The following is a 27,734-nucleotide window of genomic DNA, read 5'->3' on the forward strand; positions in this document are numbered from 1 at the left end:
AAATACTAGGGGTTGCCCGCCCTGCACGACTCCAGCATAGTGCTCCCCCCAATCCACTGTCACTGATGTCCATGAGATTCTCCAGGCAAGAATACTGAAATGGATTGCCATGCCCTCCTCCTGGGGATCTTCCCCACCCAGGGATTGAACCTGGGTCTATCTGCATTGCAGGCGGACTCTTTACAATCTGAGCCACAAGGGAAGCCTCCCAATTTTAGCTGAGGTTTTTTAATTCAACACCTCCTCCCTGGAATTAGATGGGCAAGGATTTTATTAGGGGAAATATCTCTGTAAGAGAAAAAGGAGAAGGGAGGTGCTGGGAAAGCTGGGAGAACCATCAGGCCATGATACAATCTGACTCTAAATGAGGGAGAAGAAGGAAGTCTGAATAAAAGTGTCCTATGCTCACCAAGGAAGGCTTGGTAAGGTCACCAGGGAATCCTGGCGCCCAAGATGACCGTCAGGGGAATACATGCCTCCCAGGATCTGGTCTGCCTGAGTGTCTATCCCCGCCTCATTCAGTCATTGGGAGTAGTCCAAGGGAAGTATGGCCTCGGTACAAACAGGCCAGATTTCATATCTTTGCTTAATTACATTACCTGTAGCTGGAGGCCTTTGAGGAGCAGTCTCACAGCTACCACATCTTATCACTCAGTTTCCCTCCACCATCCTCTATAAAATAGCCCTACACAAGGGTAAAACATCAATCACATCGCACCACAGAACAGTAGGAACATGTTTCATAGAATGAATACAAGGCACACTCCAGGACAACAAAGCAATCCGAACTGATCTTCTGGGCTTAGCCCCTCAGTCGTGTTGGACTCTTTGTGACCCCCATGGATTGCAGCCCGCCAGGCTCCTCTACTGGAGTGGGTAGCCTTTCCCTTCTCCAGGACATCTCCCCAACCCACGGATGGAACCCTGTTCTCCCTCATTGCAGGCAGATTCTTTACTGTCTGATCTAGAGAAAGTGAAAGTGAAAGTTGCTCAGCCATATCCAACTCTTTGGGACCTCAGGGACCATACAGTCCATGGAATTCTCCAGGCCAGAATACTGGAGTGGGTAGCCGTTCCCTTCTCCAGGGCATCTTCCCGACCCAGGAGTCGAACCGGAGTCTCTTGCATTGCAGGCGGATTCTTTACCAACTGATCTTGGGAGTACTTTAAAACTGGATTCGTTCCAGGAGTGGAATTGATTCAAGAAACTCAGCTACAACCGAACAGGCCGGTAGGGGGAGCTCTCATACCCAATCAAGCTTCTTCAATTACTCCAAACAAGAGCAGACCAATACCCACATCTGCAACCAGAGGGTGCCGCTACTTTAGCAGCCCAACCAATGATGACCACAACCAGCACCCAGCTACTGCAGCAGACGGTGGGCAGCAGCACAGAGCAGCCTGCTCAGGCAGTGTCTCAGCAAAATGCCTCCTATGAAGCACCTCCCCGTGGGAGACTTTCATCGTCCCCCAACAAAAGAGTGGATTTCTGTAAAGTACCAGAACGCACATCTCCTGTGTCCTTTGCCAGCACAGTGCTACAATGATGCCTACCATTCAGTGAGCCGTGGTTCAGTCTTTACCAAGGTCTGGATCTCAGCTCTGGGGGTGGCCTCTTTCTTTTGTTGTTCAATTGCTCAGTTGGATCGAGACTCTCTGGGACCCCATGGACTCAGTATGCCAGGTTTCCCTGTCCTTCACAATCTCTGGGGTCCCCTATCTCAGCCCTAGGGTTGGGGACTGCTCCCTGTGTCTACTATGCCTGTATTCTTTAGAGTTATCTTTACTTCATGCTAGCCAAACCCTTGTTACCACTAATAATTCTTCATACTAAACTTCCCCTGTTCAAATCACAGGTGGTTTCTCCTCTCCTCATTGAATTTTGATCCACCAACTAACAAGCTGCTAATTTCATTAAACCCATTTCTAACACTCATTAAACTAATTAGCAAACCCTCTAGTGTTGATGGAAAGAGAGATGCCTGGCAGCTCCCAGGAGCTGCCTCTGGTGTGTGACTCCTTCAATGAAATGCTACCTGACCACACACCAGGAGTGTGTTTGGGACCCCAACCCCAACACCCCCAGGAGGGTGGGGTGGTCAGAGCTGAGTGCGGAGGTGACAGGTAAGAGACAAGGTTGGAGAGGAAGAAGGACGGCAGATCACTCTGACCTCTTGGCCATGGCAAAGTTTGGGGCTTTTACCTGGGTTTGTGACTCTATAGATGTGTGCTGGAGCAGGTGCATCCAGTGTCCTCAGTCAGCCCTCTCGGCCTTAGTCTGACACCTCTGACATGGTGGGGTGAGCAGTTCCATGCAAGGTTTGGCTCTCTTCAAGCTTCTTGTCCCATGTGCATGCCAGGCATTTTTAAATCTCTACCAAACACTCCAGAGATGCCTCAGACACAGAGGGGGGCTCACACACACACACACAGCCTGGAAGAGATGAGGAATTAACACCCTAAGGAAAACTTCAACCAATGGGGTTAGGAGCCCATGGATAAATGCTACCACTGAGGCCTATTTAGGGAGGCTGGCTGTGCACTTCTCAGGATCTTGGCAGAATCAGGAGCCCAAGAACCACAGAGGCAGACTCAACAGTGCCCCTTACATCTGCCTTTCCTGCCTGACTCTTGCCACACCTCTCTGCTCTTTCCTGGGGAACACAGTTGGGACACACATTTCTAGCAGCTCACACTGGTTTCCTCGCCCTGTCTTACCTGATGCTGCTGCTGCGTCGCTTTGTTTGTGTCCGACTCTGTGCGACCCCATAGACGGCAGCCCACCATGCTCCGCCATCCCTGGGATTTTCCAGGCAAGAACACTGGAGTGGGTTGCCATTTCCTTCTCCAATGCATGAAAGTGAAAAGTGAACGTGAAAGTGAAGTCGTGTCCAACTCTTCGTAACCCCATGGAGTGCAGCCCACCAGGCTCCTCCATCCATGGGATTTTCCAGGCAAGAGTACTGGAGTGGGCTGCCATTGCCTTCTCTGTGTCTTGACCTAGGCGGTATTAAATGAGAAGCCACACTGCACCCGAGGTGGAACTGTAGACCTGAGAGCCCGTTTGGCTCCTGCAAACACCAGATGGATAACGGCAGACAACTGTAAACTACTATGGACTAAGCCAATTGCTTAATCCAATCATGGCTTTCGAGTCAGGGGTGGTATTTTACCAGAACAGATCAACACGGTTTCTGGAACTTCCAGATGATATTGATCTGGTGAATGAGTTCTTTTCAATCCCTGTGGTAGAGGACCAAAGGCAGCTTGCCTCTGGATGGGAAGGACAATACTACTTGCTATTTCTCCCTGCCCTCACTACTGAAACCTCCAAAACTAAGGTTCTATGTACAAGACTTTGTGTCCATCTCAGTTTTTATTGATAAAGCTGAGACATATTGATAAAGGAGAACTATGTGAAGATTACTGTATGTGGGTTCTCCTGAGAACCAAGAAGAGGAACAGGATTCCCACTATGTGCCATCTGCAAGATGGAGACCCGGGAGACTGGGTGTAGTTTTAGACTGGGTGCAGAACTACACTGCTGGTGCAGTTCCAGTCTGAGCCCAAAGGCCTGAGAACCAGAGCAGCAATGGTGGAAGTTCCAGATCAAGGGCAGGAGAAGATCAATGTCCCAGGTCAAACAGGCAGAGAGAAAGAAAAAGAACATTTCAACCTCCTTTGCCTTTTTGTTCTACTGGGGCCGTCAGTGGGCTGGCTGAGGCCCAGGCACGTCGGGGCCAGCTTCTGTACTCGGTTGACCCATACAAGTGCTCATCTCTTCCAGAAACACCATCACAGGCACACTCAGAAATGTTTAACCACCTCTGGGCATTCTGTGGCCCAGCTCAGTTGACATATTAAATCAACCATCACAATTAGTAATATAGTTATGATATACTTGTATAGGTATAAAATGCATATATAATTGTCAGCTGTTCTTTCATAAGCAGGTCTGTCTTTTTATCTAGTGCATTTTTTAATTTTCTTTTTCATTTTTTGGTTTTAAATATCTGTTCTTTTGCAAAACTGACAATGCTGGTATATAGTAGGCTTTACTTGCCAGAATTAAACAATCAATAACCCTACACGGGTCCTTTGAATTTCCAGAACATTTTTCTTTTAAGGGCTATCTGAAAGAACCATTGGTTTGAGATTTAGGAACAAAAGGGCGCCGAGTCATACTCTGCAAGGTGAACCAGAGCCACTGGGTGGCAATGTTTGCCCATTAATTTTCTGGCTCCCACTAAGGAAGACACAGGATAAAACAGCCGAAAAGTTGAGTTTGGCCCAAGGAGACCTGGATTTAGTCACACCTGGGCTTTTACCTTTTGCTATCAAAGCCTGGTTGGTTTTCTATACTGGCTTTATGCTGGCAAAGACTTACATTTTTGTCCAAATTGCTATTCTGAAAAGATGGTCCTACAGCAAAATATCAGTTACCCCCAAATGTTAAAATGTCTGTGAACTGTTAGCCAAACTAAATCTTCTCCCCACTCATAATGTCATCTTTCCGTAGACATCCTAATTTTTTTGTTACTTTGGGATAGCTAAAATTCTCCAATTAGGGAAAGAGTGAACTTAATTAGTCCTATATATTTTAATTTTTATTATTAACTTTGAATTATACAATTAATCTATGACTTTTACCTTTGTAGAAGAACTAATAAAACACTATACATGGCTAAGGCTAAAAACTCATTTAACCACAGCACCACATATATATGGTACTATGGAAAAATATTTTATTTTTGCTGTGTGTTTTTTAAAAATTAGATATGTATTTCATGCTGCAACTTCATCTTCTTACTCAAAACTATATTGGAAATACTTTTATAACAATGTGTTTGGATTTACCCTATTCTTTTCCTCTCTTGGATATTAGTGTAAGTGAACCATATCTTATTTAACCATTCTTCTGATGAACATTCAAGTTGTTTCCAGTTTATTCCTATTACAGTGAATATTCTTGTATATGTTCCTTTTGCATTTATTTGAGGGTATCTCTTGGGCAGATAGGAAGCCCCAGTGGCTCAAGAGGTAAAGAATCCAGCAATGTATGAGACGTGGGTTCCATCCGTGGGTTGGGAAGATCCCCTAGAGGAGGAAATGGCAACCTACTATAGTATTCTTGCCTGGAAAATTCCATAGACAGAGGAACCTAGTGGGCTACAGTCCATGGGGTGGCAAACAGTCGGACATAACTGAGCACACACATGCAACATCCCCAACCAGGGTAGATACTGAAAACGAAAACTGCTGGGTCATAGAAAATAGTCATGTGGAAAATTTAATAAATGATTTCAATTTGTTCTCCAAAAGTTGTGCTTCAATAGAATATGGGTAGATTCATTTTTCCATACACCTAACACCTAGATAAAAACTTTTCAACTGTTCGTCAATCTAATACCTAAAGCACATTTCATTACTGATTCACTTTTTATTTCTGTAATCTCTAGAAGGTTTAAACATGCTTACTAGCATTTCATGTTTTTCTTTTACTGAGAATTGCCTATTCATATTCTTGGCCACATTTCTATTGTATTGTTTATCTTACTAATTTATAGAAGTGACTGATGTATTTTGCATAGAAATGGTTGTGTGTTGAAATGTGTTGAAAATTTTTATCTTATTTTTTTAATTTATGGTGTCTTTTGTTCTATACAATTTCATTTTCTTGTAGTTAGTTTTACTAAATTTATCACTTAGAGCTTTTGCTTTCTATGTCTTGCTTAAGAAAAGTACTACCCAAGAAAATAAGGATATTCTTTAATATTTGTAAAACCCTTAATGTAACACTTGTATTTGGAGTTGATTTTTATGAGTGGTATGAGACTAGACTGTATAATTCTTCTTTCAAACAGATATCTCACTGTCCCCAAATTATTGGCTATTAACAGACTTTATCTGAAGATCTGAAATGCCATTTATAACATATGATAAATTTCCTTATACACTGGTCAATTTCTGGACTCAATTTTTCTTTCTACTGATTTATTCTCAACTAACATGATGTTTCACCTGCTACAGCTTTACAATATGCTCTTTTATTCAATCAAATCCCTCTTCTTTGTTCTTTTACAAAATTGCCTTTGCTATTCATAACATTTACTCTCATATAAATTTTAAAATCATCTTGCCAAGTTGCATTAAAAAAATCCCACTGGGATTTTTTTTTATTGGCGTTGCATTAAATTCATGAGCTAATTTAGAGAAATTAACTAGAAGAAATGACATTTTTACAATCTTGAGTCTTCCCATGGCACATAAATGTGGTATACTTTAATATTATCATTGGTTTCAGCCATCTGCTTGATGAATCCAGCTCACTACTTGGGGATAAATTCTTCTTTCAATTTTCTAAGAAAAGGGTACTTCCAACTTTTTAGGGCATTAATCTTCAAATTACTTTGATTATGCATCCCTATGGGAAAAATTGGTAAGCATGAGAAAATATATACAAGTTATTTGCATATGAAAGTTATGACCAACCCAGACAGCATATTAAAAAACAGAGACATTACTTTGCCAACAAAGGTCCATCTAGTCAAGGCTATAGTTTTTCCAGTGGTCATGTATGGATGTGAGAGTTGGACTATAAAGAAAGCTGAGTGCCAAAGAATTGATGCTTTTGAACTGTGGTGTTGGAGAAGACTCTTGAGAGTCCCTTGGACTCTCAAAGGAGATCCAACCAGTCCATCCTAAAGGAGATCAGTCCTGAATATTCATTGGAAGGACTGATGTTGAAGCTGAAACTCCAATACTTTGGCCACCTGATGCAAAGAGCTGACTCATCTGAAAAGACCCTGATGCTGGGAAAGATTGAAGGCAGGAGAAGGGGATGACAGAGGATGAGATGGTTGGATGGCATCACCGACTCAATAGACATGGGTTTGGGTGGACTCCGGGAGTTGGTGATGGACAGGGAGGCCTTGTGTGCTGCGGTTCATGGGGTCACAAAGAGTTGGACACGACTGAGTGACTGAACTGAACTGCTACTAATATGAGGTTTATGAATTATACAAGGAAATTATTTAAATAATGAGATAAATATTAAATAAATAATAATTTAAAAACAAACATCTTATTTATTTTAGCCAAGTTTCCTTTTCTACATATTGTTATTGCTGAGTCCCTAAATCATGCCTGACTATTTTGCCACCCCATGGACTGCAGCCTGCCAGGCTCCTCTATCCATGGAATTCTCCAAGCAAGAGAGGAGCAGGTCGCCATTTCCTTCTCCAGGGGATCTTCCCAATCCAGGGACTGAACCCACATCTCCTGCATTGCAGGCAGATTCTTTATCGCTGAGCCAGCAGGGAAGCCTGAAGCTCTTGATATACAGGTTAAGTTTTAAATTCATCATTATTATTCACTAGCTCCAGATTTGGGATTTCACCTGCTCATTACAACTCACAGGTAAATTTAAAAGCATTACTCACCCTACTTTCCCCAATCATTTCCAGACAGAGTAGAGTGGCAAAAAAAAAAAGTTTTTTTGCCTGCCACACATGTTCCAGGCTGAGGTAGAATAGGGTGGTACCAGCTCTTACACCATAAACGTGTCCTTTTTCTGGTCTATTTAATGCCACACTTTCCACATTTTGGGGGGTTGGGTTTTGTTTTTGTTTTTGATGATTTTGCTATTTAAAATGGTCCTCAAACTGTAAGCACTGAACACTGCAACGTTAGGTAGAAAACACTTTGTGTTGGCCAAGCTTCCTTCACACACAAGTTACAGCACTGTTGGCCATGAGTTCAACTAACAAATCTACAAAACACATTAAATACGGTGTCTTTAAACAGACACACACATAAAACAAATGTATGTTTAATAGTTCCACAAAAACGTGAAGAGGCTCGCAGAACCCTGTTTGCTAAGACTTTACAGGCCACTCTTCTGAATAACGAAGAATCAACTAAAACATACCACGAGGATTTTCAAACACCGCTTTTAAAAATATCATGAAGCAGGTACCATCTCAGCTAATCGCTCGTTATCTTTACCTTGGAAGGGCAGCTTTTTTAAATAGCATCTCCTAGGAAGCATAACCTTGTTAGCCACTCACACACACAAAAAACAGTCAGAGAATCTGGGACACTTGCCTTTCTGCAAAAGAAAATACGTATTAGAACTCCGAGACAGTAAAGAAAAAGAAATGAGAACAGTGTCTTCAATTGTGTCTAAATAGCCCTTTAAAATAAGGCATGCTACGTAAATCTGAGCAATGGGTAAACGGTTTCTATTACCCAATTCTTTTGCAGTTCACGGTAAGAGTCGGACACGACTTAGCGACTAACAGCAGCAGCTCTCCTCCTGGCATATTTAAAATATTTGGACTTTGATTAAACAGCACTGAAGTAATACTTGACTATTTGCTGGAGAACCAGCACCATCAGAAGGACAGCTCTCAACTCCTTAGTAATGTCACTGAGTCCGATCAAAAGGTCAGGACACAACTGTTACAGTATTACAACATAACTCAATGGCTTTAAGGCAAATTCACCGGTCGCTGGAGCTGTGACCTCACCGCTTAAAGCTACAAACTGCAATCATGCTAAAAAGTGTAAAATAAGAGCAAGAAAGGACGTCCACGTCTGGGGGCGGTGTCGGTGGGGGTGAGACCAGACACGTGCAGCCACTCATCAAAGGCAGGAGATGGACAAGCACGTCTGGCCCTGAACAGCGCGGGGCTAAGGGACTTCCAACAAGCTCAATGTGCAGCTGAAGCGGATTCCACGGCACCGGAAACGGCAACTCCCACTTGGGGCGCTGCGGACACACGAGTCCAGGCTGCCTTCCAGGAAGCCAAAAAAAAAAAAAAAAAAAGGAAAAGAAAGAAAAGAAAAAGGAGGGATAGTGGAGAGCAGGGCTTCGGCCGCAGCCCACAACGCCGCGCCCTCGTCTCCAGACGGTCTTGGCAGGCCGCGCTCGGCCCCCAGGCACTCCCAGGTGGCCCAGCCCTCGGACCCGGCGGCCGGCCGGGCGCTGCCCGCCGGCGGGGACCTCAGGTGCGTATCCCGCCCCCGCCGCAGCCGCCATTAAGAGCGGGTGCTTTGCTTGGAACTTTCTCGTCCCGCAGACCTGGCGGAGGGGAAGCCTGAGGGGGCTGCCCGCCCAGACTCGCGCTGCGAGCGCCCCCTCCTCAGGCGGCCCGGCTGGCCCCCCGAACCGGTTCCCGGCGGGCAGGGCCCAAGGAGTGGGGGTGGGGCGGGGAAGCCCCGGCGCGGGGCAAAGGTCGCACGCACGGAACGCGCATCCCTCTCCCTTCTGATTGGCTGAGCGGTGGCGGTGGGGGCGGGTGCTGCAGGCTCTGGACGCTAAGGCCCGGTGTGCCGCAGGTCACGCTCCAGCGGTAGTACGCGGGGATATTGCGCTGCGTGCTTAAGTGCGTGATTGGTTAGGTGGTGGGGCGGGTTAGCCGCTGTTGCCTGGTAACTGCGTCGGGCTCCCCGGCGGAGGCGTCCCGACCCCTAGCCTACTGTCGCGCGCGTTGACGAGTGCCGCGCGACGTGGGTTTTGTCGTGGGTGTGGCTAGTGGGGCGGCCACCCGCAGCCTGCTTGTGACCAGAAAACCAATCCCAGAGGCCGGAAGACCAATCCCAGAGGCCGGAAGAAGAGTCTCTGGTCCTGAACTCCACTCCGCCACGGTTATGATTTAGACGTTCAGTTCAGTCACTCAGTCGTGTCCGACTCTTTGCGACCCCATGAGCTGCAGCATGCCAGCCCTCCCTGCCCAACACCAATTCCCGGAGCCCACCCAAACTCATGTCCATTGAGTCTCGGTGATGCCATCCAACCATCTCATCCTCTGTCGTCCCCTTCTCCTTCTGCCCTCAATCTTTCTCAGCATCAGGGTGTTTTCAGGTGAGTTAGCCATTTGCATCAGATGGCCAAAGTATTGGAGTTTCAGCTTCAACATCAGACCCTCCAATGAACACCCCGGACTGATCTTTAGGATGGACTGGTTGGATCTCGAGGTCCAACGGACTCTCAAGAGTCTTCTCCAACACCACAGTTCAAAAACATCAGTTCTTTGGCACTCAGCTTTCTTTATAGTCCAACTCTCACATCCATACATGACCACTGGAAAAACCATAGCCTTGACTAGACGGACCTTTTTTGGCAAAGTAATGCCTCTGCTTTTTCATATGCTGTCTAGGTTGGTCATTTTTCCTTCCAAGGAGTAAGTGTTTTTTAATTTCATAGCTGCAATCACCATCTGCAGTGATTTTGGAGCCCAAAAAAATAGTCTCTCACTATTTCCAGTGTTTCCCCATCTATTTGCCATGAGGTGATGGGACCAGATGCCATGATTTTAGTTTTCTGAATGTTGAGCTTTAAGCCAACTTTTTCACTCTCCTCTTTCACTTCATCAAGAGGCTCTTTAGTTCCTCTTCACTTTCTGCCATAAGGGTGGTGTCATTATACGTAAAGGAGAAAAAAGGCTTGAAGGGCTATATTCCCCATCCCTCAAACCAGAGCCTTGCTGTTTAATAGCTTTATTGACGCTCCATGAAATTGAAATTAAGTGTGTGTGCAGTGCTAAATCGCTTCAGTCGTGTCCGACTCTTAACTACCCCATGGACTGTAGCCCGCCAGGCTCCTCTGTCCTTGGGATTTCCCAGGCAAAAATACTGGAGTGGGTTGTCATCTCCAGGAGATCTGCCCGACCCAAGAATTGAACCCATGGCTCTTAGCCTCCTACACAGGTTCTTTATCACTAGCACCACCTGGAAAGCCCCTATAGTTCAGTGATTTTTGTTTATTCAGAGTTGTGCAGCCATCACCACTAATTCCAGAACATTTTCATCACCCCAAAAGAAATGCCATTATCCATTAAGACAATCGTTCCCCTTTCCCACCCCAGCCATGGACGCTACCAATATGCATTCTGTCCCTATGTCTCTGACATTCCAATTAGTTCTTGTTCCAGATCATTCCTAAGCACAGAATCATCAAAGGATCTCTGAGATCTGGCTTCATTCATTCATTCATTCCTTCTTATGACTGACTAGTAATCCATTGTATGGGTATACCACATTTTCATTTTCTGTCAAATGATGAATTTTTTTCCCCACTATTTGGCTATTATGAATACTGCAGTGAACATCCATGTTCATGTTTTGTGTGTGTGTGTGTGTGTGGACATTTGTTTTCAACTCTTGAGTATGTACCAAGGAGTGGAATTGCTGGGCCAAAAATGTCACCATTTAGTTTCCTGCTGGTAATTTGAAGCAAACAGATATGCAGATATAAGATTGGGAATTGGGAAACGGTATTGCTCACAGCTGCAAGTGAAGAACTGAGCAGGCTCTTCTCTCTTCTTACATTTGGAGAGGAAGGTTTGGTCTGCATGACTGGCCACCTTGCCTTCAGTGGACACAGGGCTTGGCGCCAGGCAACTGCAGGTGTCAGTTCATTTGGAGTGGGTCCCTGTTCTTCCTGCCTTCCTGTTATTTAGCCCCGATGTTTGCTGCCCAGAGCTCTGGGTCTTTGCCTACACCTGCAGCCTGGATGGTTTCTTCACTTTTTCTCAGGCTTCAGAACTTGTTCACATGCCTTCATTCTCATCCCTGACATTGTTGACAGCAGCGTGGACCATTTCAGAAGCATCTGGCTCCCATTTTGCCTTTATTACCTGTTATTCTGCTGTGTCTTTGCTAGTCTGTCTCACTCCAGAGCACAGGATGTGGATTTTATTCATTTGTCCTTCCTGTCAGCAGTATATGTTTTCACACAGCAGGTGTGCATTACATTTTTAAAAATTTTAGGGACTTGTTTGGCCAAGCTGAAGTACTTGACTATTTGTTAAGCATTTAATTTTAACTAATTCTTTTTTTCATTTTTTAACATTGAAAATATGTTACATTTCTAGTTCTTTTCTGTACTCCTTGGTCCTTCCAGAAGAGTCCTTGTTGTCTTGAAATTTGTTGTTATTCTTTTTTTAGAATATTTTCCCCAGGTTGAGATATAATTGACATATAACATTGTATTAGTTTTAGGAGTAAAACAGTGATTTGACATATGTATGTATTGTGAAGTGACTGGTGAACATCCATCACATCACATAGTTACAATTTGTTTTTCTCCTGTTAAGATCGATTCTCTACGCAACTTTCGAATACACAGTACAGTATTGTTAGCTATGGGCTTCCCAGGTGGCTCAGTGGTAAAAAATTCACCTGCTGATGCAGGAGACGCAGTAGATGTGTGTTCGATGCTTGGGTCAGGCAGATCCCCTGTAGAAGCAAATGGCAACCCACTCCTGTATTCTTGCCTGGCAAATCGCATGGACAGAGGAACCTGGCGGTTATAGTCCATGGGGTCTCAAAGAGTCAGACACGACCGAGCACACATGCACACATTATTAACTTGTTACCAAGCTGTCTGTTACATCCTCAGAACTTATTTATCTTATAACTGGGAGTTTGTACCTCTTGACCACTTCAGTACATTTCTGTTGAATGGTGAATAGGTACACTTGGGTTTGCAGTTTCCATTTATTGTAGACCTGAGGGAAGTTGGCACTTTAGGAACTTGCTAATTAACATCAAGGCTTCAGGGATCTGAACAAATAAACCTTTGGAAAGGAACATCGGAAACAGCTTAAAAAGCAAAGCAGGCATCTGTTTCAAGATTTCAGAGTCTTGATAAATGGAGTAGGTGCCATTCCAAATGATGAAAATTATAAGTGGTGGAAATGAAGTCTAGAACAGGGATGGGCAAACTTTTTTTTGTAAGGGGTCAGATAATAGATATTTCCAATAAATAAATATTTCCAGCTCTGAGGGCATGTGGTCTCTGTCACCTGCAATCCTGCCTTTTTGGAAAAGCAGTCAGTGGACAAGATGTAAGCCAATGAGCGTGGCTGTGTTCCGGTAAAACTTTATTTACCAAAATAGGAGGCAGTCTGGTTTTGATGTTTGCTTTTCTTTTTTTTTTTTTACATTTCATTGAAAATGTTTTATTGGCCTTTTGGATAGAAACGGGAATTTATTTGCCAGGAAGGATGATCCCATCATACTTCTGCTGGAACCAGCGCATGGCCTCCTCTTTGCTGATTCTGTGTTTGGCCCCAATGCAGCCTGTCCTGCGCTTCTTGTCTGCGATGCTGAAACCTGGCCTACCCAGCACCACGTAGAAGTCCAGGCCGTAGATACCGATGCTCGGGTCATACTTGATCCCCAGGTCGATGTGTTCTTGGATCCCAAAGCCAAAGTTTCCAGTATCTGAGAAGTTATTTTTTCTCAACTCGTACTCTCGCACCTTTAGACCTTTCTCCAAGATTTCTTCTGCCCTGGCCCCACAGACAGTGCAGTGGACGGCAATCTTTTCATTTCTCCTGATGCCGAAGGATCTGACAGTGTATCTAGCTTTGGAGACCACTGGGGTCTGTCCCGTGAGCTGCTCCAGCACCTTGGCCGCCCGGGTCAGCCTGTCTCCGCTCTCCCCGACGCAGATGTTGAGGCAGAGCTTGCGGATGCGAAGTTCCCGCATGGGGTTCTTCTCACCTTGATCCTGCGCCATGACGGGAAACAGGAAGATGATGTTTGCTTTTCATTAGTAAAATATAACACTGAAAAGGAGAGAAAGATTTCTGGGAAATCAAAGATTTCTGGGAAAGTTGTGAGATTTGAGAGATGTTTTAGTTTACATCTCCAGTTTTAAAAAAGCAAAAAGTTAAGCACGCTGTAAAATCTGTGATCTAAATGAACATACCCAGTGCTTTGAATTTCAATCACTGTATTGGCTGTGGGGGTTTGAACTCTGTGGTACTAGCTCTCATTGTCTAGGATTTTTAGCTTTATTAGAATGCAGTGATTTTTTTTTTCCCCCTCAATGATCTCAAGGTGAGAAACCACAAAATTAGCTTATAATCATGGTTCATTAGTTTTGATGTGCTATTAACGCATGATGTGTTCTAAAGCATAAAGTATAAAAGACAAAGCTCCTGCCTTCATTTGTTGTTAAGGGTGCAAGCAGGCGATAATTATAAAACATTCATTTTTAAAAATTAAAAAAGATTCATTTTTTAAAATTACTACCATTGATGCCCATTGATAAGATCTTTTTTGAGTTCCAGCTAGTTTCATTCTGCGAATTATTTTATTCTCTGTTAAAGTTTTGGCATCATAGTCCTCTCAGAGATTATTGTGGTGTAATTACAGATTGGATGCGAGCATAAGATGCTGGAATATGCCAGTCCTTTAAGTGGGTTCATCTCTGGTGGCTGTCAGTGTGAGCATCTCACAACATCAAGTCTGATTATATTATTTTAAAATGTGTATTTTTCATACATTATGGCCTCTCACTACATCATTGGATAATTACTGGTGGAAACAATGACCCATGTCAACACTGCAGGGAAAACTGGCTCTGAGGGGCTTAGCAAGAGATCACAGCAACGTCACGATGAATCCAGAATTCATGTCATCGACACGAGAGTCACCAAACTGTGGCGTTGAGGGCCCCAGTGATTGCTAAGAGACCAGCCAAGAGAAGGCTTTAGAGAGGCTGAAAAGTGTTAAAGTTGTGGCTGGAAGACATGAACTCTAAGGACGTATCTGTCAATGGCAGAATTCTAAGACAAAAGGGAAACCACCACCAAAGAGGGGATGGACTGGTGATAGACAACACAGAGCCTGCCAAGGGTGGTTGACACATTTCAGAACTACTTACCTGAAAATGTGTGCAGTGTCAGCAAAGTTGCACATGCAGATTAAGAGCTTGAAAAGCCTCTCTCTTAAAACATTAAAGAAATCATAGAAGAAAAATGTTCCTTCTGTGAAAGGTGTTTATTGCTTCCTCCAACACTGTTGACCATACTTGAATTTGCCTTTTGGTGTACCTACTTCCATTGGAAGACACAACTCTGCCAAATGAGAGATAGTCTTGTTTTTAAGCAGTGTTTGAATTAATTGACTCAGAAAGATGATGGTCAAGAATATCAGTTTCTTGGGACTTCACTGGCAGTCTAATAGTTGACACTTCAGCTTCCAGTGTAGGGGCTCTGGGTTTGATCCCTGGTCAGGAAGTGCTGCCAAAAAACCAAAACATAAAACAAAAACAGTATTATAACAAATTCAGTAAAGACTTTCAAAATGATCCACATCAAATAATAATAATAATAAAAAGACTATCAGCTTCTTCATCACAGTTTTAAGTAATGGCTTAGATGGTAAAGAATCTGCCTGCAATGCAGGAGACAGAGGTTCAGTCCCTGAGTCAGGAAGATCTAGAGAAGGGAATGGCTACCCACTCCAATATTCTTGTCTGGAGAATTCCATGGACAGAGAGAGGAGCCTGGTGGGCTACAGTCCAGGGTGTTGCAAAGAGTCGGACATGACTTAGTGACTAAACATCAACAGCAAGATAGAAGTTGGCCAATGTTCAATATATTTAAAAGCTGATTTAAAAATCCTTGTGAGATTTCTATAATTTACAATGGGAAAGAGATTTTAATATTTCAACCAAGTAATGCAGGTGATGTGTAAAAATACAGAAAAGAAATAGGAGTGAAATTCTGTCTTTGCCAATAGATGGATTTTGCATAAATAAAAATTATTTCAAGCTGGGGCTTTCACATGAAGTAGTTTAATCTGAATTCTTAATAATATAGTCTAAATACTTATTAAAGGAATTATAAAACCCTCTGACTCTACAATTTTAAGAAACAGAAATGTGTGGATATTTGATGTAAGCTTAAAAAATAATTTTTAGAAATTTGAAACAATATCAAACTTACAGAAAAATTGCAAGTGTGGTATAAAGAAGTTTTATTTTTTTCTAAACCATTTGAGATAAAAATACCTGTGGCCACATCATCCTTAGATTACTGATAAACATCATAAAGTTTTATCAGTTATCTCTGTATACTGTTCCCTATAGCAAAACATTGGGTTGCTACATTTCCCAATATAGAAAATATTCGGTTGGCAAAAAAAGTTCATTTAGATTTTTCCATACCATCTTTTTTTTTTTTCCATACCATCTTATAGAAAAACCTGAATAAACTTTTTGGCCAGCCCAATATTTGCCCATCACACATAAAAGATTTGTATCCAGAAAATACAAAGAATCTATAAACTCAATAATAAAAAATAAGCAGATAATCTAGTTTCAAAATGGACAAAAGATTTGAACAAGACATTTCACTAAATAAGCTATATGGATGGCAGAAAAGCATATGAAAAGATGCCTAGCATCTTTAGTCATTAGGAAATTGCCAACTAAAACTGCAAAGTGATATCACTACCCACCTATTAAAACTGCTAAAAAAAATTTTTTTTAAGTTGACAATACTGCATGTTGACAAGGATGCAGAGCAACTGGGATTCTCACACGTTAGTGGTAGGGATATATTCACATAGGGCTTAACGGGTAGCTCAGTTGGTAAAGAATACAACAGCAATGCAAGAGACCCTGGTTCGATTCCTGGGTTGGGAAGAGTCCCTGGGGAAGGAAAAGGCTACCCACTCCTGTATTCTGGCCTGGAGAGTTCCATGGACTGGATAGGCCATGGGGTCACAAAGAGTCAGACACGACTGAGAGACTTGCACTTTCTCTATATTCTCATATATTAGTGGTAGGGATTGGCAAAGACCCCGATGCTGGGAAAGATTTAAAAAGGCAAAAGAAGACAGCGGCAGAGAATGAGATGGTGAGAGAGCATCACCGACTCAATGGTCATGAGTTTGAGCAAGCTCCGGGAGATAGTGCAGGACAGGGGAGCCTGGCCTGCTGCAGTCCATGGGGCCGAAAAGAGTCAGACACAACTTAGCAACTGAACAACAACAAAAGGAATACAAAATGGTAAACCACTTTGGAAAAGAGTTTCACTTCTTTTAAAGCTAAAAAAAACAGACCAAAAAAAACCGCAAGATATATGACCCAGCAATCCCACTCTTAGGTGTTTACACAAGAGAAATGAAACCTTAGGTTGACACAATAGTGGTTTTATTCATCAGTCCAGTTGCTCAGTCATGTCTGACTCTTTGCAACCCCATGGACTGCAGCCTACCAGGTTCCTCTGTCCATGGAATTTTCCAGGCAAGAATACTGGAGTGGGTTGCCATTTCCTTCTCCAGGGGATCTCCTGACCCAGGAATCGAACTTGGGTCTCCCGTATTGCAGGCAGACGCTTTACCGTCTGAGCCACAGGGAGAGAAGGGAGGACTATTAATAATTTACCTGCAAGGCAGGTGCACTAGGTCTATCCTAGCCCAAGCCGCATAGTCTAACCAGGGGGCTCTTGCCCTCGGAGGTCCTTGATCTAAGCTCCCTGTGCTCCTTGGTTTGCCATCCGCTCCTCGCCTGCGTTCCCAGCCCCGTTCTGCCACGAGTCATCCTGTGTGTTACCATGGGACCTTAGACAGTGTGTGAGTATCAAATCGGATGATCAGAAAAGCACTGGCATGTGGTGTATGTTTGGTGAGTGTTAATTTCCTTTCTTGCCATCCAACCTCTCTTTGATTTCATTTGATTTTCTAATTTTTAATTTTTTGGCCACATTGCACAGCATGTAGGACCTTATTTCCCCAAAAGGGATTGACCCAAGCCCCTTCCTTGAAGTGGAAGTGCAGAGTCTTAACCACTGGACCACCAGGGAAGTTCCATCATTTGATTTTTTAATAGTTTGTTGTTGTTGTTGTTGGGCCCACAGCTTGGCTTGTGGGAGCGTAGTTTCCTGACCAGGGAGTGAACCCCCTGACCTGGCAGTCTTAACTAAAGCACTGAGTCCTAACCCGTGGACCGCCTGGGAATTCCCCTTTTCTTTTCTTGAAATAAAATTCACCCATTTAAAGTATACAATGCAGTGGCTTTTAATATATGCATGTAGTTGGGCAATCGTAACCACAAACAATTTTAGAATAGTTTCATCATCCCTGAAAAGAAACCCTGTACCATTTATCAACCCACCTCCCAGCCCTAAGCAACTACCAGTCTACTTCTATCTCTGTAGATTTCCCCATTCTGAACATTACATATTCATAGACTCCTATAAATGTGTGATTCCCTTGATTTTAAGGTGAGGGGGCTCATAAAAGGTCAGAGGTGAAAAGACTCTTCCTGGGAAGTGATTGACTGGGTGTCTCTGATCAGAGAGGAGGCGGCCCACCGGGGTCTCAGAGCTGGCCGGTGGTCTGGGGCGCCCCCAGCCTGGCTTTCGGGCCCCCGGCTCTGGGAGGACCCGCCCATCAGGCCTCGTGCTCTGGAAGCTCGTGTCACCACCCGGCCTGGTGTGTCCCCGAGTGGTCACCGTTAACGCGGCGGTGTGATGACAGTTTCTTTCTGGCAAAGCGCGAAGGAGAGGAGTCACGGGTTAGGGGTGCAGGGAATGTTCCATGCGCTGTGTTGACTAAGGGCTCTGTGGGAAGTGATCCAGATGCAGCCATTTCTAGAGAACAGAAAGCCCCAGACAGAATCAGCCTTCCCCATGGAGCCCAACAGGACTCCGCCACCTCCAGTGTTCTTCCCATCAAAAGTACTGAGATGGTCCCGAAAGTTCTGATAATGAGGCGGGAACTCTTGTCTCCTGTGGCTTCCCCGCAGGCTGTTAGGATGGCATCCCTCCCATTCTTTTTGTAAAAATTTTTTAATTGAAGGATAATTGCTTTACAGGGTATTGGTTCCTGTTGTACAACAACATGAATCAACCATATGTAGACATACATCCCCTCCCTCTTAAGTCTCCCTCCCACCCCTCTAGGTCACCACCAGGCTGAGCACCCTGAGTTACGTAACAACTTCCCACTAGCTATCTGTTTTACACACCATAATGTATATATCTCAATGCTACTCTCAATTCGTCCCACCCTGTCTTTCCCCATTTCTTAACACACATTGAATGTGATTGACATCATAGCAATGCATGCATGCATGCCAACTCACTTCAATCATGTCCACCTCTTTGGGACCCCATGGACTGTAGTCTGCCAGGCAGCTCTGTCCACGGGGATTCTCCAGGCAAGAATACTGGAGTGGGTTGCCATGCCCTGCTCGAGGGGATCTGCCCAACCCAGTAGTCAAACTCCTGTCTCTTACGTCTCCTGCACTGCCAGGCAGGTTCTTTACTACTAGTACCACCTGGGACATCTTAGCCAACCTAGGGCAATTGAAGGTGAGACGTGGAAACAGCAGTAGGCAGAAAGTTGCCCTGGTTCTAGCTTTGCATGGATGAATCAACATGTTTGTGACCTGAGAAAGCGTCTGCTCCTTTTTCTCTGTCTGGGATAGTAAGCAAAATAAGAATTATGAATGAAAGTATTCTGAGCTCCCAAAATAATAAGGATAGAGCATAATCTAAGTGAACATTCTGGTAAGTGGGAAACATACCATGCCTTTGCGGTTTCATACTTTATGATACGCATTTCCTTGGTCTGATGTGCCAAGTGATAACCATGGAATCTAGATGCTAGAGGAAAGAGTTTCTAAGACTTAACATGAGTGCCTTCTGGGTGCTGCTTGCTGCTTTTTCTTTTTCAATTTTTTTTTTCTTTTAGGTGAAGGATAATTGCTTTACAGAATTTTGTTGTTTTCTGTCAAACCTCAACATGAATCAGCCATAGGTATACATATATCCTCTCCCTTTTGAACCTCCCTCCCATCTCCCTCCCCATCCCACGCCTCTAGGTTGATACAGAGAGCCTGTTTGAGTTTCCTGAGCCATACAGCAAATTCCTGTTGGCGATCTATTTTACATGTGGTAATGTAAGTTTCCACGTTACTCTTTCCACACATCTCACCCTCTCCTCCCATCTCCGCATGTCCATAACTCTGTTCTCTATGTCCGTTTCTCCACTGCTGCCCTGTAAGTAAATTCTTCAGTACCGTTTTTCTAGATTCCATATATATGCATTAGAATACAATATTTATCTTTCTCTTTCTGACTTACTTCACTCTGTATATTAGGTTCTAGGTTCATCCACCTCATTGGAACTGACTCAAAGGCATTCCTTTTTATGGCTGAGTAATATTCCATTGTGTACATATACCACAACTTCTTTATCCATTCATCTGTCGATGGACATCTAGGTTGCTTCCATGTTCTAGCTATTGTAAATAGTGCTGCAGTGAACAATGGGATACATGTGTCTTTTTCAGTTTTGGTTTCCTCAGGGTATATGCCTAGGAGTGGGATTGCTGGGTCATATGGTGGTTTTATTCCTAGTTTTTTAAGGAATCTCCATACCGTCTTCCATAGTGGCTGTCAATTTACATTCCCACCAACAGTGCAAGAGTGTTTCTCCAGCATTTATTGTTTGTATAGTTTTTAATAGCAGCCATTCTGACTGGTGTGAGGTGATATCTCATTGTAGTTTTGATTTGCATTTCTCTAATAATGAGCAATGTTGAGCATCTTTTCATGTGTTTGTTAGCCATCTGTATGTCTTCTTTGGAGAAATGTCTGTTTAGGTCTTTTTCCCACTTTATGACTGACTTGTTTGTTTTTCTGGTATTGAATTGTATGAACTGCTTGTATATTTTGGAAATTAATTCTTTGTCAGTTGTTTCATTTGCTATTATTTTCTCTCATTCTGGGGGTTGTCTTTTCACCTTGCTTATAGTTTCCTTTGCTGTTTAAAAGTTTTTAAGTTTAATCAGGTCCCACTTGTTTACTTGTGTTTTTATTTCCATTACTCTAGGAGGTGGGTCATAGAGGATCTTGCTTTATGTCATCGAGTGTTCTGCCTATGTTTTCCTCTAAGAGTTTAATAGTTTCTGGTCTTATATTTAGGTCTTTAATCCATTTTGAGTTTGTCTTTGTGTGTGGTGTTAAGAAGTGTTCTAATTTCATTCTTTTACATGTCCAGTTTTCCCAGCACGAATTTATTGAAGAGGCTGTCTTTGCCCCATTGTATATTCTTGCCTCCTTTGTCAAAAATAGGGTACCCATAGGTGCGTGGGTTTATTTCTGGGCTTTCTATCTTGTTCCGTTGGTCTGTATTTCTGTTTTTGTGCCAGTACCATACTGTCTTGATGACTGTAGCTTTGTAGTATAGTCTGAAGTCAGGAAGGTGGATTCCCCCAGCTCCATTCTTCTTTTTCAAGACTGCTTTGGCTATTTGGGGTCTTTTGTGTTTCCTTATGAATTATGAAATTTTTTGTTCTAGTTCTGTGAAAAATGTCAGTGGTAACTTGATAGGGATTGCAATGAATCCGTAGATTGCACTTGGTAGTAGTCATTTTCACAATATTGATTCTTTCTACCCAGGAACATGGAATATCTCTCCATCTGTTTATGTCATCATTGATTTCTTTCATTAGTGTCTTATAATTTTCTGTGTACAGTTCTTTAGTCTCCTTAGGTAAGTTTATTCCTAGATATTTAGTTCTCTTTGTTGCAGTGGTGAATGGGATTGATTCCTTAATTTCTCTTTCTGAATTTCATTGTTAGTATATAGAAATGCAAGTGATTTCTGTGTATTGATTTTGTATCCTGCAACTTTGCTAAATTCACTGAATAGCTCTAGTAATTTTCTGATACTATCTTTAGGGTTTTCTATGTACAGTGTCATGTCATCTGCAAACAGTGAGAGCTTTACTTCTTTTCTGATCCGGATTCCTTTTATTTCTTTTTCTTCTCTGACTGCTGTAGCTAGGACTTCCAGAACTATGTTGAATAATAGTGGTGAGAGTGGACACCCTTGTCTTGTTCCTGATCTTGGGGGGAATGCTTTCAGTTTTTCACCATGGAGAATAATATTTGCTGTAGGCTTATCATATATGGCCTTTACTATGTTGAGGTAGGTTCCTTTCTATGCTCATTTTTTGAAGAGTTTTAATCATAAGTGGGTACTGATTTTTGTTAAAGGCCTTTTATGCATCTATTGAGATATCATATGGTTTTTATCTTTCAATTTGTTAATATGGTGTATGACATTGATTGATTTGCGTATATTGAAGAATCCTTGCATCCCTAGAATAAACCCAGCTTGATCATGGTGTATGAGCTTTTTGATATGTTGCTGAATTATATTTGCTAACATTTTGTTGGGGATTTTTGCCTTTATGTTCATCAGTGATATTGGCCTGTAGTTTTCTTTTTTTGTGTTGTCTGTGTCTAGTTTTGGTATCAGGGTGATGGTGGCCTCATAAAATGAATTTGGAAGTGTTCCTTCCTCTGCAATTTTTTGAAAGAGTTTTAGAACGATAGGCATTAGCTCTTCTCTAATTGTTTGATAGAATTCTCCTGTGAAGCCATCTGGTCCTGGGCTTTTGTTTTTTGGGAGATTTTTGATCACAGCTTCAACTTCAGTGCTTGTAATTGGGGTTGTTCATAATTCTATTTCTTCCTGTTTCAGTCTTGGAAGATTGAACATTTCTAAGAATCCATCCATTTCTTCCAGGTTATCCTGTTTGCTGCTTTTTCTGACTCCAACTCTGTTGCTGAAACAGAGTCCTTGTGATGACCAGCAATAGTCACCAACTTCTGTTTGTTCTCAAATAGGGGTGTGATAACAAGAAGAGAGTCAAAGGCTTGATTTTAAGATAATTGTTTAAAAGCTTCAAATTGGGACTTCCCTGATGGTCCAGTAGTTAGGACTACAAACTTCCACTGCAGAGAGCACAGGTTCCATCCCTGGTCAGGGAACTAAGATCCAGCATGCCTAAGTGGCATGCCTAATACATAAATCAATTTGTAAATAAATAAAAACTTCAAGTCAAAGTGTATTTCCTCACCTGTTCATGCCCAGGTCATGCCTGTTAATTCATGTTCTTGGGCTTCCCAGGTGGTTCTAATGGTTAAAAAAAACAGCCTGCCAATGCAGGAGACAAAAGAGTTATGGGTTTGATCCCTGGGCTGGGAAGATCCCCTGGAGGAGGGCATGGCAACCCACTCCAGTGTTCTTGCCTGGAGAATCCCCGTGGACAGAGGAGACTGGCAGGCTAGAGTTCACAGGGCCGCAAAGAGTCGGACACAACTGAAGTGACTTAGCTCACTTGCTCGGTATGATGTCACACTCTTATGCTCTATTTCATAATAGGGAGAGTTGTGGGGAAAAAACCTTTAATTCTAGCAATTTGCATCCTAATGGCTCTGTGCGTGCTAGTCTTTCTTTCTCAGGGAGGCTTTGACTCTAACATAAGAGATCCTCAAGGATCCTCCAGTGGCTTCAGAAAATCTAGATAGATGAGGAGTTACATTTTTAGAATTCCTTTTCAGCATGGTTTGCCCATGCAGATTGGCTAGGGTAAGCGATGGTCAAAAACGCCACCAGATTTGGGTGCATTCAGGGAGCACAGACTGATTTCTTGCTTGCACTGGAGGTCTCTTGTGAGTTGGCTGTGCGTCTGAGCTGCATTTTTCTCTGGCACCTGATCACATGGAACCTGACAGATCAAACTACAGAGGAAGAGGGAGTATGGTGGAATCGCCAGCGTGGAGATGACGTCACTTCCCTGACATCCTCGGCCAGCACAAGGCACGTGGCCACACACCTTCAAGTGGTCAAGAGATCAATTCAGGAAGAAACATTTGCAAATACTTCTGAAGAGCCTTGTAGGACCACCATACTTCATGCCCAGAGATCTTTGGGCTTCCTCCCATGTACATAAATATGTTGATCTGTTTATCTTTTGCTTACAAACATAATTAAGTCAGCTATTGCTGGGACAGGACATGACAGATATTAATACACTGCATGCTTTATTTCAAAGAACTCTTTTTATGGTGCTGCAGAAAATTTTTCAAAGAAGCATTCTAATGCTCACTTGATATAGAATTTAGCAAAAATTAGAATGAGCCTTCACTGCAGGAGAAGTCCTAACAGGAGAGGAAGGAAGGGGGTTTTTTCTCTTCCAGTCTCTAGTTCACAAACCCACTGCTCTCCTTTTTCTGTGTATGTGGACCGGAATGTGGTATCAGTCACCACAATGCTAGAATCTGACAAAACCACACTGGATCAGTAAGAGACATTACCTTCTCTCCTCTTCACTTGGGAAATAGTTAACATGCCTCTTTAGTGTAATACCCAAATTTATTTAATGAAATACATGTCTAGGTTTAGTGGGAAATACACGATCTTCAGTTCAGTTGCTCAGTCATGTCCTACTCTTTGCAACCCCATGAACCCCAGCACACCAGGCCTGCCTGTCCATCACCAACTCCCAGAGTTCACCCAAACCCATGTCCATTGAGTCGGTGATGCCATCCAACCATCTCATCCTCTGTCATCCCCTTCTCTTCCTGCCCTCAATCTTTCCCAGCATCAGGGTCTTTTCAAATGAGTCAGCTCTTCGCATCAGGTGACCAAAGTATTGGAGTTTCAGCTTCAACATCAGTCCTTCCAATGAATATTCAGGACTGATCTCCTTTAGGATGGACTGGTTGGATCTCCTGCAATCCAAGGGACTCTCAAGAGTCTTCTCCAACACCACAGTTAAAAGCATCAATTCTTTGGCACTCAGCTTTCTTTGTGGTCCAACTCTCACATCCATACATGACCATTGGATCATATACTGTCCTTTTGGGAGGGGTGGGAGGTGCTCTGGGTCTTTGTTGTGGCAAACAGTCTTCTCTAGTTGCAGCATGCAGACTTAATTGCCCCTTGGCTTGTGGGGTCTTAGTTCCCCGACCAGGGATCGAACCAGAGTTCCCTGCATTGGAAGGTGAATTTTCAACCACTGGATCACCAGAGAAGCCCCCATGTACTGTTGTTAAGTATCAGCTTTAAAGGAAGGTTTGAACTAGGTCACCTGTGAGGACCCTCCCAGTTCTAAACGTGTTGAGCAGCACACAACTTCTGCCACTCACTTTCTTAATACTTTTCTTTCCCAGGGATTATGGCACAAGTAGCAATGTCCACCCTGCCCATTGCAAATGAGGAGTCCTCGGAGAGCAGGATGGTAGTGACGTTCCTCGTGTCTGCTCTTGAGTCCATGGTGAGAAGGTTTGCAGTTCTGTAAAATGTCATCTGGTTGGGTCACTGCTGAATTATGAAACACTTCACCAACACTTTTGACATTCAGCTACAGTGTTAAGTCCTATTTGTGTACACATACCCTTTTTAAGAAAGAATGATGGGCTTGTCAGATAATTAAGAACTATTTTCCTACATTATGGATGGAATCGTATAAAGGTAAACTCTCCAGATCTGAAAATTTAATGCAGACATTTCTGTTACCTTGTTTGAAAATACTTTTTGTTTAAATTCAAAGGTCAATTGATAATCTATTTATATGCATCTATTTACATCCAAAGTATAAACTTTACCCAGTGGGTAAAAATCTGAGGGGAATTTACAAAACCTCAGGGGCTCCCCTGGTGGCTCAGATGGTAAAGAATCTGCCGGCCATGCAGGAGACCTGGGTTTGATTGCTGGGTTGGAGAACACCCCCTGGAGAAGGGAAGGGCTACCCACTCCAGTATTCTTGCCTGGAGAATCCCATGGACAGAGGAGCCTGTCGGGCTGCAGTCCGTGGGGTCGCAAAGAGTCGGACACGACTGAGGGACTAACACTAACTAACTTACATAAACTCAGAGCATCTGATTACAAGATACTTATGGATTAAAAAAGGAACGATCAGTAACTTTATAAACGTGGACAAACCTGACAGCCACCTCCTTAATCAGTGACCAACCCGAACACGGGCAGAGATGGGCCAGAGGGAGCTCTGGAGCTTCCTGGCAGGAGGCGCTGAGAAGCAACAGTACGGCTTCCATGGCATTCATGCCTCTGAGGAGGGAGCATGGGACAAACCCAAATTTCAGGACACCTGGAAAATAACTGGGCTGCACTTCCGTACATGTCAGTCTCCTGCAAGACAAGGAAAGATGGCGATCTGTCTGTCCCAGATGCAAGGAGACTGGAAGGACAGGACAACAAACAGAAAGTGCAACCCTGGAATGGATCCTGGACCAGGAAAAAATCAGTTAGAGAGATTTTTCTTTTTTTTGTAATTTTATATTTTTTTCTTAAAGCAGACCTCCCAGGCCCCACGAAATTGGGATCCATCCATGTAGATAATATTTCATTCTGTTTTTTCATTTCAGTGTAAAGAACTGGCCAAGTCCAAGGCGGAAGTGGCCTGCATCGCAATGTATGAAGCAGATGTGTTTGTTATTGGAACAGAGAAAGGACGTGCTTTTGTCAATGCCAGGACGGATTTACAGAAGGATTTTGCAAAATACTGTAGGTGTTAATGATTTTATCCTTTGTATTCATAAATCTTAGAATATTTACAGGCAAGACTTACATATTGTTTTCTTCTAAGATGTCGTCTTGGTGGCTCAGTGGCAAAGAATCTGCCTGCAATGCAGAAGACCTGGGTTCTATCCTTGGGTGGGGAAGATCCTCTGGAAAAGGGAATGGCCACCCACTCCTGTCCTCTTGCCTGGAGAATCCCATGGACAGAGGAGCCTGGCGGGCTACAGTCTATATAGTCTCTGAGAGAGTTGGACTAGACTGAAGCCACTCTGCATGCACACACGCTAAGGATGTTACCCTTTGTATTTATAAATCTTAGAATATTTGCAGGCAAGACTTGTGTGTTGTTTTCTTTTAAGATGTCATCAGCATTATCCTAAAAATGGTTCGGACACATCCCTTTGACCTAGCAAAACACTGAGTCCAAGACCTCTTCCGTTTTTGCTTACTGGCTCCAGGCAGGGAAGACCACCCCGCGACCCACTGTCTGTTCTGCTGCTGCTGCTAAGTCACTCCAGTCGTGTTCGACCCCGTGCGACCCCATAGACAGAAGCCCACCAGGCTCCTCTGTCCCTGGGAGTCTCCAGGCAAGAACACTGGAGTGGGCTGCCATTTCCTTCTCCAATGCGTGAAAGTGAAGTGAAAGGGAAATCGCTCAGTCGTGTCCGACTCTCAGCGACCCCATGGACTGCAGCCCACCAGGCTCCTCCATCCATGGGATTTTCCAGGCAAGAGTACTGGAGTGGGTGCCATGCTGTCTGTTCTAGAACCTCTCAAATTTTTTGGAATCTCTTTCGCCCCCTGGTGTCTCCCCGAAGAACTGCAGCTCTGAATTAAGTCGTGTGCTCTGAGTCAGGCAAGATAGAAATCAGTTCCTCCAGCAACTCCCAGACAAGCCACAAGGTTGAACACACAGTCCACTCTTGTGTTTGCACCCCAAGGGAGGAGCCTCAGACTGAGGGGTTCCTTCCCAGCTGCTCTGCACTATGCCATGTAGAAGGAGAGGCACACACAGGCACACCAAATGCTGAGAATCTTCCTACGCCTATGTTGAAATCTCTTCTTGGTTTTCTATTAGCTGGGGTGCCATAGCTTCTCAGATGGTCTGCAGTTCTCACAGAGGTGTTCTGGTCCGTGTATTGCTAATTTGGTGTATCTGTGGAAGAAAGAAGGCCTGTTGCTTCCTAGTCTGCTATCATGCCAACATCATTCTCCTTGCTTTTGTTTTTGAAGAATTTTTTTTTTATTGAAATCCAGTTGATTTATAATGCTGTATTAGTTTCAGGGGTACAGCAGAGTGATTCAGTTATACCTATGTTTATATATTTTTTTAAGGTTATTTTTCATTATGGGTTATTGAATATAGTTCCCTGGGCCACCATACAGTAGATTCCTGTTTTTTTTTTGAAGACTGTTTTTTAGTGAAACCTGCTAAAACAGGTTGCTATGAAACCTGGCTTGACAGTTTTTTCCCCTCCAGCCTTCTTTTCTTTTTTGGTCATGCCACAAAGCTTATGGGATCTTAGTTCCCCAACCAGGGATTGAACCTGCACCCTCGTCAGTGAAAGCATGGCATCCTA

General features: G+C 43.4%; 3 protein-coding genes across 11 annotated transcripts in view; 1 reads left to right on the top strand and 2 right to left on the bottom strand.

Moving 5' to 3' along the window:
* Positions 1 to 2,416, bottom strand: part of RCC1L (RCC1 like) — a 32,946-nt gene extending 30,530 nt beyond the window's left edge. Inside the window, exon 1 of the mRNA XM_020894898.2 lies at positions 2,204 to 2,416. Within this exon, the coding sequence (XP_020750557.2) occupies positions 2,204 to 2,245 (42 nt within the window). The 5' untranslated portion in view covers positions 2,246 to 2,416. The remainder of the gene's footprint in view (positions 1 to 2,203) is intronic.
* Positions 2,417 to 8,455: 6,039 nt separating this feature from the next.
* LOC110138134 (general transcription factor II-I repeat domain-containing protein 2) overlaps positions 8,456 to 27,734 on the top strand; it is a 56,632-nt gene continuing 37,353 nt past the window's right edge. For 2 of the 9 annotated variants that reach the window (XM_070460190.1, XM_070460193.1), the window contains exons 1-3: positions 9,550 to 9,868; positions 24,786 to 24,889; positions 26,001 to 26,139. In XM_070460190.1, the coding sequence (XP_070316291.1) occupies positions 9,790 to 9,868; positions 24,786 to 24,889; positions 26,001 to 26,139 (322 nt within the window). In that variant the 5' untranslated portion in view covers positions 9,550 to 9,789. Of the gene's footprint in view, positions 9,013 to 9,548; positions 9,869 to 24,785; positions 24,890 to 26,000; positions 26,140 to 27,734 lie in introns of those variants that run through there. The other 7 variants (XM_070460189.1, XM_070460194.1, XM_070460195.1 and 4 more) reach the window with 5 other exon arrangements.
* Positions 12,953 to 13,542, bottom strand: LOC110138127 (large ribosomal subunit protein uL5-like). The gene has a single exon (XM_020894886.2). The coding sequence runs from the start codon at positions 13,529 to 13,531 to the stop codon at positions 12,998 to 13,000; it is 534 nt and encodes a 177-aa protein (XP_020750545.2). The 5' UTR covers positions 13,532 to 13,542; the 3' UTR covers positions 12,953 to 12,997.

Source organism: Odocoileus virginianus, chromosome 33 (genome assembly GCF_023699985.2).
Source record: "Odocoileus virginianus isolate 20LAN1187 ecotype Illinois chromosome 33, Ovbor_1.2, whole genome shotgun sequence".
In the NCBI taxonomy this organism is placed as follows: domain Eukaryota; kingdom Metazoa; phylum Chordata; class Mammalia; order Artiodactyla; family Cervidae; genus Odocoileus; species Odocoileus virginianus.

What these genes read in the sequence shown, in the direction of transcription:
- LOC110138127 (XM_020894886.2), bottom strand. Translation starts at nt 13,531, where the DNA reads ATGGCGCAGGATCAAGGTGAGAAGAACCCCATGCGGGAACTTCGCATC.